The sequence below is a fragment of the Crocuta crocuta genome, unplaced genomic scaffold (genome assembly GCF_008692635.1).
Source record: "Crocuta crocuta isolate KB4526 unplaced genomic scaffold, BGI_CrCroc_1.0 scaffold440, whole genome shotgun sequence".
NCBI classification, from domain to species: Eukaryota; Metazoa; Chordata; class Mammalia; order Carnivora; family Hyaenidae; genus Crocuta; species Crocuta crocuta.
The window spans coordinates 396,263-408,787 of record NW_027527457.1 but is presented as its reverse complement, the minus strand read 5'-3'; the positions used below and the strand labels follow the sequence as shown (position 1 = coordinate 408,787).

The following is a 12,525-nucleotide window of genomic DNA, read 5'->3' as shown; positions in this document are numbered from 1 at the left end:
GGGGAGGGGCAGAGAGAGAGGGAGAGACAGAATCTGAAGGAGGCTCCAGGCTCCAAGCTGTCAGCACAGAGCCCGACGCGGGGCTCGAACTCACAAGCCACGAGATCATGACTTGAGCCAAAGTCAGACGCTTAACCGACTGAGCTACCCAGGCACCCCCCAAACACTTTATTAAACATTATGGCTTTTGAACTGCAAGAAAACGCTATCCATCCATTGTTAGGGTTCTGCCTTATGGGACGGAAGGGGTTAAGATTGAGACAGACACAACAAAAGGGCTTCTGAGGTGGCTGACAAAGTCTCATTTCTCAACGTGGGTCGTGTTCACCTTATGGTAACTCATTAAACCATATACACTTGATCCGCGTCATTTTCTCTATCTGTATTTTACTCTGCAATTAAAATAAAGCAATCGCACCTTGTCCAAGCAGAGGTTCCCATGCCTCTCAGCAATAGCCTTCCTGAAGCCATGAGAAAGAGGATATAGCATACTATGATGAGGATGCACAGAAGGCAACCTATTCTTCTCTAACTGGTCAGCCACAATACTGACCAACTTCTTCATTCGCTCATCATAGTCTGTCCAATCACAGACAATCTAGAGAAAGCAAAAAGAAGTTATTATCCAGAAAACCTTATTCCAAGTTTAACAATTTATGTGTCTTTGGCCTAATGTCAGATAACCCTTTAAAGAACATGGTCTCCAGCTAGGCTTGGATTAATATGGAACGTAACAATTAAAAAGTGATTGCAAAACCAAAAGCCAATTACTGGCCTGTTATTCTTTACCTGTAGGCAATGAGCCAAGTTACAATAAGCATCAGGAAAATCAGGCTTAAGTTTCAGAGCAGTTCGGTAAGAAGCTATTGCTTCTGGAATATTCCCTGAATCCTGGAAAGAAATAGTGGGATGGTTAAAAACTGTCCTGAATTTAAACATTAGGTGCTTAGACGCACATGTAATAAACAGGAGTACCTTATGAATGGAAGCCAAATTGCTGTGCGCATCTGCAAATGCAGGGTTAATCTGAATGGCACGAGTATAACACTGCAAGGCGCCCTGAACGTCCTGCATCTCCTTCAGAGTGTTTCCCATGTTAGAATAGGCATCAGCAAAGGTGGGACTAATTCTAAAGGAGAAAACAAACATTTTACTTATCTTGCCCAAAAACCTTTACCCCCCAAATGTTAAGTGAGTCCGTTATTAAAAGTCATTTTAGCACATGCCAAATGTGCCAAATGCCAAATGTTTAAAAACGTGAGAGAAAAAAAGTCATAATAATAAGACCATGAGCATCTTACCGAATAGCCTCCTTATAGTGCATCAGAGCTTCCTGAAGTTTTCCCTGCTGCTGCAGTACACTTGCTAAATTTGAATGAGCAGCAGCAAACTCTGGGAAGACCTAGAGAGTCAAGACGATACATGAGGTTTAAAAAAACTTCTAAAACAGCAGGAGTAACTTACCACAAGAACTTTGCCCAAATACCTTTATATCCCCACATTTCAGTCTACTTTTCTCTACTCATTCTTCGAAGCCAAAGAGCTCAGGTTCTACCTCTTCCTTTATTTTAGATCTCACTTTGTTTCAAACCATGAGACAGACCTCTCCTCATCCCAGTTTATGCTGATAACTCCAGCATCTCTTCTGAGATCTCTCTTTTAAACTCCTCACACACCCACCAGCCACCACTACGGCTATCAGGCACTAAACATATATACTTAGTGGTAACCTCTTTTGAACTGTAACTTAATAAGTTTTCTGTGCAGATCTTATCTACTCATAAAATAATGACCTCAATGTAGACACTTTCTTGAATGTTGCACAAGACTTCACTCACACTACAGCTACTCAATGACTTAGCTTAATGAATGGTTCAACCACTATTTTTACAAAAGAGGTGGACAAAATGGCCAACTTTTAACTGCCTTTCCTCTACTATCACAAAGACAAAATATCCATCCACACCACCCTGAACATACTTCCAATGCTTTACGATATAAGCGAACTGCCTCTTCAATGTTTCCCTGTTCTCGTTTGATATTGGCTAGGTTATTCAGAGAGTCTGCATGGGTAGGACACAACCTGAGAGCTGTATTATAACAATCTTCTGCTTCAGCAACCTAGAAAACAAAACAAAACAAATTATTCATAATGTCCACAGAGGAAACAGAGCCACCAGTGATATTTTTCTAACTGCCTAGTTAAGCCTAATGGCTTGTAATATTCTAGAAAGTAGGTCATTTTTGCTATTCTCCTCTCAACCAAAACTCCAAAGTGAAATTATTTACCACCTCAATACTTAATAACAATAGGCACAAAAACAACTTTTTAATCCTATCAAGTAACAAAGAAATAGACTGAATAAAAGTCCTTACACTGCCCTTCTCTTTGAGAGCATTGGCTAAGTTGCAGTAGGCGTCAGGGAAATGTGGCTGTAGTTCAATAGCTCGCCTGTAGGTGTCTATTGCCAGATCTATCAGGCCTTGCTCATAGTATACACAAGCCAGGTTGCCGTGTACCACTGCGTGATTTGGACTCAAGCTGAGGGCTCGAAGGTAAGCTGCCACAGCTCTGAAAATAAAAAGAAAAAGAAAAAGAAAAAAACACACACAGAATGCAACTAACTTTCAATGGCTGTTTTGTTACAACTAGTTCATGTTATATATTGTCCAAAGTGTATCAATTACATAATTCACACTATACTATACTTAACCTCAAATCAAAATTCACCTTAATATGTATTTTTACACTGAAAAACTTTCTATTTCCACATAAGAAATAAGCTGTCCCCTGACAACAACAACAAAAAAAGTCAAAAGTCAGGATTTACTTGGCTTTGTGAATCAAAGAAATAATTTAGTCTAAAAGATAACCATTTTGGGGCGCCTGGGTGGCTCAGCCAGTTAAGCATCCGACTCTTGATTTCAGCTCAGGTCTTGATCACGTGAACTAGGAGATCAAGCTCTGCGTAGGGCTCTGCACGGAAAGTGCGGGAGCCTGCTTGGGATTCACTCTCTCCCCCTTTCTCTGCCCCTCCCCTGCCCATGTGCACGCGCTCTCCCTCCCCAAAATAAAAAAAAATAACATATGAATAAATGAGTAATGACCATTTCAACAGTTTACAATAAGAGAAATGTCAACTAAATTCTTAGTGAGAAGGATAATGGCTTTGAGAAAAGCCAACAATGAAAAGTCAGGCAACAATGCCTATAAATAAGAGGTAACACAGCACACATGACAAAGAAAAAGCAACATACTAGGAAAAGGAAAATGTATTTCAATGGACTGCTGTCATAATTTCAGTCCCAAGTCTCAGGTGTCAATGCAACAAAGACTCAAGAAAATTTATCAGATAGAACATTCTCTCACCGGTCAAAAATCCGTGCCTCTTTCAAGACATTTCCTAAATTGATATAAGCATCCAGAAAATTGGGGTCAAGAGTGACAGCCTAAAAATTACAAGGCAGCTATTAGAGCGAGTTAGGATTTCAGATGAACTTTCCAATTACAAGTTTTTATTCTGAGATAATTTTAGGCCTCCAATTACATTTTCTAATATAATTAAATCTTATTTCTTTCACTGGAAAAAAAAAAAAGCCAATCATTTTAGTACCCACTCATTATTCACAAATTTCAAGGTTATCAAAACGACTGCTCACGTAATGTGAGAGCAAAATGTGTCCTGAAGGGAAAAACTTTTAATTGGGTCCGTTCCAATTTTAATGAGCTATAAATACTTCTAATGGTTGGCCCTATTTTATTCAAAATTAATAAGGCTAACTCATTCTAGGGGCACCTGGATGGCTCAGTCAGTAGAAATATGTGACTTCTGATCTTGGGGTCATGGGTTCAAGCCCTACATTGGGTGTGGAAATCACTTAAAAATAAAATATTCAAGAAAAAGGTACATAGTGTCTGGTTGTGTCTTTTTTGCCACTGATAAATGCCTGAACCTATTAATGGTTATATTCTATCATTCCTTTTTCATTTACTAGCTGGAACACTTCTATAAATAGAAATATCCCCCTATCAACTACTGGGTTACCCTGAGGTGCAGTTCATACAGAAGGAAGACAAATGCTTTATTCTTCCCTCTTAAACCAGTTTTCAAAATGAATTGCTCCTGATCTTCCAAAGGTGACCACTGAATTTCTTTAGTTTATTTATAAACTCATGGACTGAAACACATTTGACAAGCTGCAATAGATTTCCGTTATGATACTCCTAATGTTCAAGTCCCATCTTTACCCAGCGTGAGCCTCTTCCAGGTGCCTCCTGAGTCCTTTCGACACCATCAAAGTAGTACCAAAGCTTCCTTGCTTTCTGGTACGAGAGGGCATTCCAGATGAATTTTGTCCATTTCCTACCCCAAGCTAGAATCAGCCTTTTGACCAAGAAACCCTGCTTCTTTAAAGTTGTCCATTTTAAAAATGAATTCTTAAATCACTACAGTACATTTTCAATGCAAAACTGGAAACTGCCATATCATATACCATCCGGCAAATGCTTGAATACCGTCAGAGAAACGAGGATATTATGTGACTGATCATGTAAAGGCCTATTATCTGGCTCTAAATAAAAACAGCCTGCACACATAAGCACTTCTTAAGTACCAATTATTAATTTAACGACTAACCTTTTCAAAGTGATGAATTGCAAGCCAAATCTCCCCTTGTGCATTGAAAACACAGCCAAGATTACTCCAAGCTACTGCAAAGTTCGGTTGCGTCTCAATTGCTTTCAAATAACATGCCTTAGGAGGGGTTAATGAAAGAAGATGGGAGGGGAAGGAGGTAAAGGGAAAAGGGAAAATTTGTAAAGGGAAAAAAAAAAGATTGGGGTGGGGGGAAGAAGGTGATATCATTATTCCTTCTCTGACCAGCCAAAAGTGACCCTGCAGCATAGGCTCGCTTGCGCCAAAACTAATGCGCTGCCACAGCTGGCTGCTCCTGCGCCTGCGCCACCAGAACCCAAGTGCAAACCACCATGTTCAGTTCTGCCAACCAACGACCGACCCTCGTATTGGGACTCATCTGGGAAGTCAGTTGCCTCAAGATTCTATATTGGACTTCTCTTATCTGAACACCCAAGGGCTTCTGCTAGGTTTTCAAGTCCTGTCTAGAGAGTGCCACTTGACGCCAAGTTTTCCCACCCCACCCTGCCCCCTCACCAGTTTCCCAAAGTGCGTTCTGCAAAATGTTAACGGGTATCACTTGAAAAAAAGGATTCCATGGTCAAGTAAATTAGGAAAGGAGAAAACCGGTTTCTTTGCTACAGAACTTCCCGAAGCCCCTTTGTTTATACAGGACTCCCTCAACTTAGCTGACCATGGAACTCTTTCATTAGTCATTTTTAGAATATCACAAAATACATTTTGGGAAATGCTGCTCTAAACAACAACACTCCTTGCTAACGTCAAAACTACGCTACTGAGGAGAAAAGGGTTTTCCTGCCACGTCAGGTAGGAGAAGGTCAGGCTCTCAGTTACATCCTCGCGATGCCCTGTCTCCCAAAGGGGGACTGAAGCTGAAACCTCATATGACAGGATTGCACCTAGGTTGAGGTCCCTGTAATGCGAGCGCAAACATCGCTTGCGCAACCTAACAGCATCGCACTGCGCAATCGCTGCGAACTGCTGCGCTACAGAGAACACCCCTAGACGCAGCAANTATGTTAAAACCCAATTTTATCCAAAAAGGCTACACAATAGGACTGAGGGAGCCAGTCAATCAGATTACTCATCTAGTCAACCGTTCACAGGGGCTCGTTTGCACGCATTGCGCATTAACGCTGCGCAGCCTTTGCGCTACTGCAGGGTCACAGCGCATCATCAGAAGAGCAGAATGCTGCAATCCAAACAAAGAAGAAAAAAGGAAAAAAATGAACAACAAGAAGAGTTAGAAGCTTTTACTAGTAAATTATCTCTAATAATTTTTAATATCAATTAACTTTTACTTATCTTTGACAGAATTGTGGCTATAGTATAAAACATTCTCTTACATAACTTGCTTGTAAATAAAATTATTTTAAGCTGTTTCTGAAGCCACAAGACAGAAGATTCAGGCATGGAGGCAAATTGTTTTGCTGTGGCAGTTACAAACCCGTTACCATATTTCTCATCATGTGACTTTTCGGTGCGTTCCTTGCTGGAAGAGGAGGAGGTGTGTGTCTGCCCTAGATCCAGGCCTCGAGCTCCCTTCAGCGAGGCACCTTACGCATGGAATAGGAGGTTTCACCCACCTGAAACCTTCTAAATACAATATCAATGGTGAAAAACCAAAAACAAGAGAGAAAATAAAAACAAGATCATTAGTAAAAGTTCAACAAAGCAATTGAAATTCTTTGGATGTCTATTACATATGGGAATGAGGACAGTCTCAAGTCTGTAACATGGGAAACATGCAGAAGGGAGAGGGTTAATCAGGGCTATTGCATACAGCAGGGATTTTTGCTGGAAGAAAGGCTCTTCATTTTCTACAAAGACAACTTAATTTTGCTTCCATCTACTAGGAATATGCTGGCTTGAATTTTCAAATGCACTGATTACAAAAGAAATACATTGCATTTCACTCAAGAGTATGTTCTTGTTCACTAAGTTCTCACAAAAACAGAATAAACATTTTTCAAACTAGGTGTCTCCAGAGCTCTGAAATAAAGAAGTCAGCAACCTAAGGCAGGCGCAATGTCTCAGCCTAAACCGATCTCTAAAGCTGCAGTGAAGTGCAATTCATGTTAGCTGTCCGCTTGGTGGGGTGACAATTAATAGGAGCTTATTCAATATTTGTTCTATAAATTACCAATTCGATTTATCAACTAAGATTGAAATCCATTACAATTCATTAGCTGGAAACCTACATAAAGGTTAATCCAAAGTGTCAGCAGAATTTATGAGCTATGCACTTAAAACTAGTGCCTTTTAACATTAGATGGTGCTGAAAAGCCTTCTCCCTCCCTGATGAAGCAAACAGACAGCTACGCTGCGCATACACTCCACGCATTAGCATGCGCGTGGGGCTCAGAGCAACAGGTGGGAGTTTCAGAAGCATTCTGGTTTCTCCCCACTCCTCACCCCTGCAGCGCGGTTGCGTAAGGTGGCTTGTAACAAAACAATTTCATTTGGAAATTTAATTTACAATTATACCAAAAGCTTTAATCACCCAACCTGATGTTCAAATTCATTATTTGGAAACACAGAATGCTAAAAGCCACCTTTCCACTTTGGCAAGTTTTCTTTCGATCAGTCCATTTCCCAAACAAACCAGCTTTGTCCTTCTGCCTTTTTTTTAAGGAGGTAGGGTGGGGAGGAATAAAAGAAGGAAGTAAGGAAGAAAAAGAAGGTAGACAACTAGGGTTGGAAAAGAGGAAAAAGGAACTTAGGGGAGGGAGTGGGGACAAGAGGGGGCAGGACGTTCCAATTACTAATTTGCAATCATTTTAACAGCCTTTCTTCCACTGTAAAAAGGGTAAGGAAGATGAAGGGAGGAAGGTTAAATAAGAATTTTAAATGCCAGTATTACAGGGTAACATTTGGATGAAATTCTTCTCCACTTACAAGCCACAAAGGACTTAGAAGAGCAGCATTTTCAATGGCACCTGCATCATATAGGAGTCTTGAGCCAAATCACAGGCGCTCTGCTTGTCACCAGCAGGCAAGCCTCAGATTTGAAGGAATGTTACTTATTCCCACATAAGATCATGATGGAGCCCATTGTTATAAAGATGATCTAGCTCAGCAGAAAGGCTCCAAACTGTTCAGGTTCTTGCTTTACCCCCAGATTTAGAACAGAAATGCCAAAAGCTGGCCCTGCTCTAGTCTGAGGTGATTCATGCCGTCAGTTTTCCTCAGTTTCATAGGACTGTTTTTTGGAGATAGCTCAATGAAGAGTTGAAGACTTGGCAAAGAGAACAAGTTTTCATAACACTGATGTTTAAATGTGTTCTATCAAATACCTACCTTGGCTTCTTCCAAGCGACCCAGGGCTTTGAGCAGGTTCCCCAGGTCACTGCGAACACAGTACAAATCCTAGAAATCGAGAGATACTCATTAATTGTACTCTGTCAATCAAAAACACCTTGAAATTACTTTTATGCATCTAACTCCCTGTCATTTTCTTCGGTCAACCAAAGATACCACTTGACAAATGAAAGCACAGAACCACAATGTCTCATTCTCAATTCCAAATTCTAAAAGATTCCCAAAAAACTTATTTATTTGATCATTAAACCTGACCAGAACTGGCACGATGCTATTTACAGAATTTACCGATTCCACTTTAGTGTGACTATTCACACCTTTTGCTGCAGAAATATAAATGTGGTTTACTAGAAGGTGCTGCTCCAGACCTACCTGGGAGTTTTATACATATTACCATCTTTCTAAAATCCTAAAAATTCTGAATTTTGAAATGCATCTGATCCCACCAGTTTCAGATAAANTGCGGGCTTTGAAATAAAATGATCTTGTTATATTTGCTAAAAAAAAAAAAAAAAAAAAAAGCAACAAATATTTGTTCAACTATTTTGTTCAAAGGTTATGATGAATCACTCCAGTATCAAGGGCCAAACATTTTCCATGGTGAAAAAAAGTATTTAGCTGACTGGCTATCAGCAAACCTACCCTTAGGCTGTCAGGCATATTTAGAAACCTTGACTTCATTTCAGTATTAGACAGAAGGATTACCATCCAAAGCTTCAATCCTGGCACCTGCCACTAGATTACTCATTAGTATTAAGTGCCATTAGAATTGAGTGGGTGAATAATGAAAAGCAGTTGACTCTGCTTTTTATTAGCAGCGCAATTGTGTTGCTAGTCATCTGACTCACCAGTCCCTTCATCAGTATAAAAGACTCATCAGGACAGTGAGCTTAAATTTTTATTTGTCCTTGTTTGCCTTTGTTATTCAAATCTATCAGTCAACAAGCACAGACAATGGCAATAGGGAGTAAGCTTATCATTCCAAACTTGTGCATGGGTTAAAGAGCCTTAAATTAAGTCCTAGTAAGTGAAATTTTGCCAAATATGCCAATGTATCATCATATATATTACTTTACGCACAACTGTATATGGTTTCCAGAATCTGGTGATTAATGTTACTGATTAACAGCCTTTGTGAATGTATATTATCATCCATTAAGTGAACCAAAAGTCAGCCAGCAAAGAATAGGCTGCCATGGAACACCATTATGGTTGACCATACTGGGTCAGTTCCACGATCTTCCTGATGTGTCCAATCCCTCAAGTAATGACTGGCATTTTAGGAGGGAATGAGGGTCTCCCGTGACCTCAAGTACAAAAGGCTAACACTAATCTTCAAAAAAAAAAAAAAAAAAAATCATAGGTATCATCAATCGTATTACAGATTTATCCTCCTCTAATGAGTCTAAGCATTTTAACTTTATATATACTCTCAGAAGTAATGAATTCTATAACACTGCAATCTACTTTGTATAATTTTTTTTTTCCGCTAAGCTTCAAGGGCTACCCTTCTGTTTTGGCCAACCATAACTGAACAATCCAATCTGTTCATACAAGCTACTGCTACACCTGCTTATTATAGTTCTAGAACTTTGGACTTTTACCAATTCCTATGCCTTTTCTGCCATAATAATAAATCTTGCAATAAATCTCCAACGGTGATCCGAATGGGCAATACATTTTAGCCAACTGTATTGGGCAATTTTTACTCTCTAGGGTTTGTTTTTTTTAATGTTATTTTTGAGAAAGAGAGGGGAAGGGCAGGAGAGAGAGAGAGAGGGAGACAGNCACAAATCATAAAAAAAAAAAAAAAAAAAAAATCATAGGTATCATCAATCGTATTACAGATTTATACTCCTCTAATGAGTCTAAGCATTGCGGGGCTCAAACTCACAAACCGTAAGATCAGGACCTGAGCAGAAGCTGGAAGCTTAACCAGCTGAGCCACGCAGGCACCCCTACCCTCTAGTTTCTATAAACTCTTGGATGGATGCCATCCAAGTCCTGATAGTCTACCTATATTTAGTGATATCATCTTGATCCACTACAGCATACTAAATCAAGTTAACACAAGGCCCACAGTTAAAAAAAATAGACTATCTTCAAGATCACTAAAAGATCATCAACAAGCAATTTTAGAAAAAGGTAAAACATTTCATATTAAAGACAGTATAGTACTGAAATCCAATTCTCACATTTGGAAATCCAAACCTTTATGCACAACAGCAGATTTCTAGGAAATTCAAGGGTACCATTATTCCCCCAAAAGTTCAAAACCTAAGACTACGTCAAAATGAGTAAGAATTTCCTGTATAACCACCCCTCTTAAAATAGCATTTACTTCCTGCCTTTCCTCCTAGAGCCCCCAAACCTACCCACAACATCTATATATACACACACACACGAAGTAAAATCAGGTTGATAATAACTTACAGTAGTTCTCAATTGCCTCTCAAATTAAATTTAAACTCCTCAGCCTCTCTATTCTTTCTAAATCTTCAAATTGACTCTCCTCTACTATACTCACTTCTTGTTACTACTTGACTCACCACTTCAGCCAAGGAAGTCTACTTGCTATTTACCTTCCTACAGAATGCTTAGGTTATAAGCACCCACTCAAGAAAATCTTCTGATTAATTCTAACAGTAATCATCCAAGGAACTTACGCCCTTTTTCCCTTTATGGGTCAGGTTCTATCTCATGTTGATAATCCTCAACTTTTCCTCCCCAGCACCTATCACCCCAATTCCTAATAAAGCACTGCACATACAAGGAGTACTCAAATAATTAAATGAGACATTTGCACAGCAAACACAATAAAAAGCAGAAAGAGACAGAAAGATACGGTTTTCTACAGTTTATCTGCGTAAGTAAGGCTCACAACAGTAACAACGTGACAGGAACATGTGATGGTCAGGATGCCAGGAGCTCTCAGTGTTCTGCATCCACAATCAAAGCCAAAGCAACATTTCAACAACCAACAGACCCAGAAACAACACTCCTTAGAGCAACTCAAGGTTATAGCCATTTTACAAAGGACAATTTTATATGTAATTCATAAAAGGGGCTGCTGGAACTCTGGGTGAGCCACCATGTAGAAGATTACCAGCTGCAATAGGACCTTCAAATACAATGAACTAAAGTTTCAGAGAAATTATGAAACCAACATCACAGAAGACAATTCAGAACGTAAAAGTATGAGACAGCCCTAGGTCTTAAAATTTCTATTATCAAGTCACAGAATAACTTCTATCACTAACTGAAAATGATAAACACTGCCAAAAACAGGTTCCCAAGCAGACCACCGTAACATTTTACCATTGCACTGCTGCAAAACCAAAATAACCTGATTTTCACTATTTTTCACAGAAGGCCAACTACACCTATGATTCAGGACAACAATGCACTGCCAACAAGGGCACAACTTAGGAACAGACTCAAGATTCTCTGTCAGTACTGAACTGACAGAGGCATGTAAAAGCAAGCTGAAATCTAGTTAAGACCAGATATCCTGAAATAAGGTAAAACATGATTGGTATAGTATATTCAGGTGAAAAGCAGCAGTTTGCACAATCCTTTTTCCATTCTTACTGGGGAAGGCACAAAAATAAAGCGGCACCTTCCACAAGTAGCAACACAGAACCATATGGGAATGCATAGCTGTTCAATGCCTTAAGCGGTAGTCCCATGCTGTATTCTATGTTCTAGGACTGTTTTATTTCTTTGGTGGGGCACAACAACCAGCACTGACAGGTTGGATATTAAAAAACATGGCTGTCTCCCACTGTAGTTTTCCCTTATCATACTCCTACAGTTTGGTATACAGTCAGCAGCAACAGACTGCTCGGCTACACATGTAAACAATCGGAAACCTGAGCCAAGGGGATCAGAGTTCAAGATGTTTGGGGCCCCAGCAATGTAAGAGGGTACAAGTGAGTTTATACTGAATCAACAAGGGTGGAACCAACCATGATTAATAAAGGGAAAAACCTTACTGTGACACTAGGTACACGAGTGAACTCTGAGCCTTGGCAAGAATAGGGGCCAATTATGGGAGTTTCCTCCATAATTTTTGGTAACTAGCTAGAGAGTACTGCAATTTACAAAAAGTACTTTGTACTTTTTACAGAAAAAATTACAAAAAGCCACTCAAATTTACATATATATGCACGGAGTATCTCTGAAGGGATACATAAGAAATTACTTTCAGTGATTACCTCCAAGAAGGGTAGCTGGGAGACTTTTCCCTGTATCCATACAAAAAGCAATGAACAGCAAAATAAATAAGTAAATAATAAATGTTACACTAAAAATTAACCAAAAAATAATCATTAAAAGATGTCATGATAAAAAGTGATTTCAGATCTTTGTGCAAGCTACTAAATTAAGCTGCAGTTTCCTAACCTCTAAAATAGGGATTAAGGGAAGGCAGGACATGAGCAATGGCTTTCAAACTGTATTTAAGGGCTGCCTTGAGGGGTGGGTGACCTTTGGGCACATCGTTCCCTTTTTCATCTTTTATTTCTTCTCTCCTCCGTGTCTTTTCATG

At 39.5% G+C, this 12,525-nt stretch overlaps 1 protein-coding gene across 1 annotated transcript in view; it reads right to left on the bottom strand.

Annotated features, from left to right (window-relative positions):
- The window catches only part of OGT (O-linked N-acetylglucosamine (GlcNAc) transferase), a gene marked incomplete at its 5' end in the record, with an annotated part of 33,860 nt that overhangs the window by 17,798 nt on the left and 3,537 nt on the right, over window positions 1-12,525 (bottom strand). Inside the window, 9 exon segments of the mRNA XM_077763179.1 lie at window positions 419-598; window positions 790-891; window positions 976-1,129; window positions 1,302-1,402; window positions 1,981-2,121; window positions 2,377-2,572; window positions 3,371-3,450; window positions 4,638-4,754; window positions 7,956-8,024. Of these exon segments, the coding sequence (XP_077619305.1) occupies window positions 419-598; window positions 790-891; window positions 976-1,129; window positions 1,302-1,402; window positions 1,981-2,121; window positions 2,377-2,572; window positions 3,371-3,450; window positions 4,638-4,754; window positions 7,956-8,024 (1,140 nt within the window).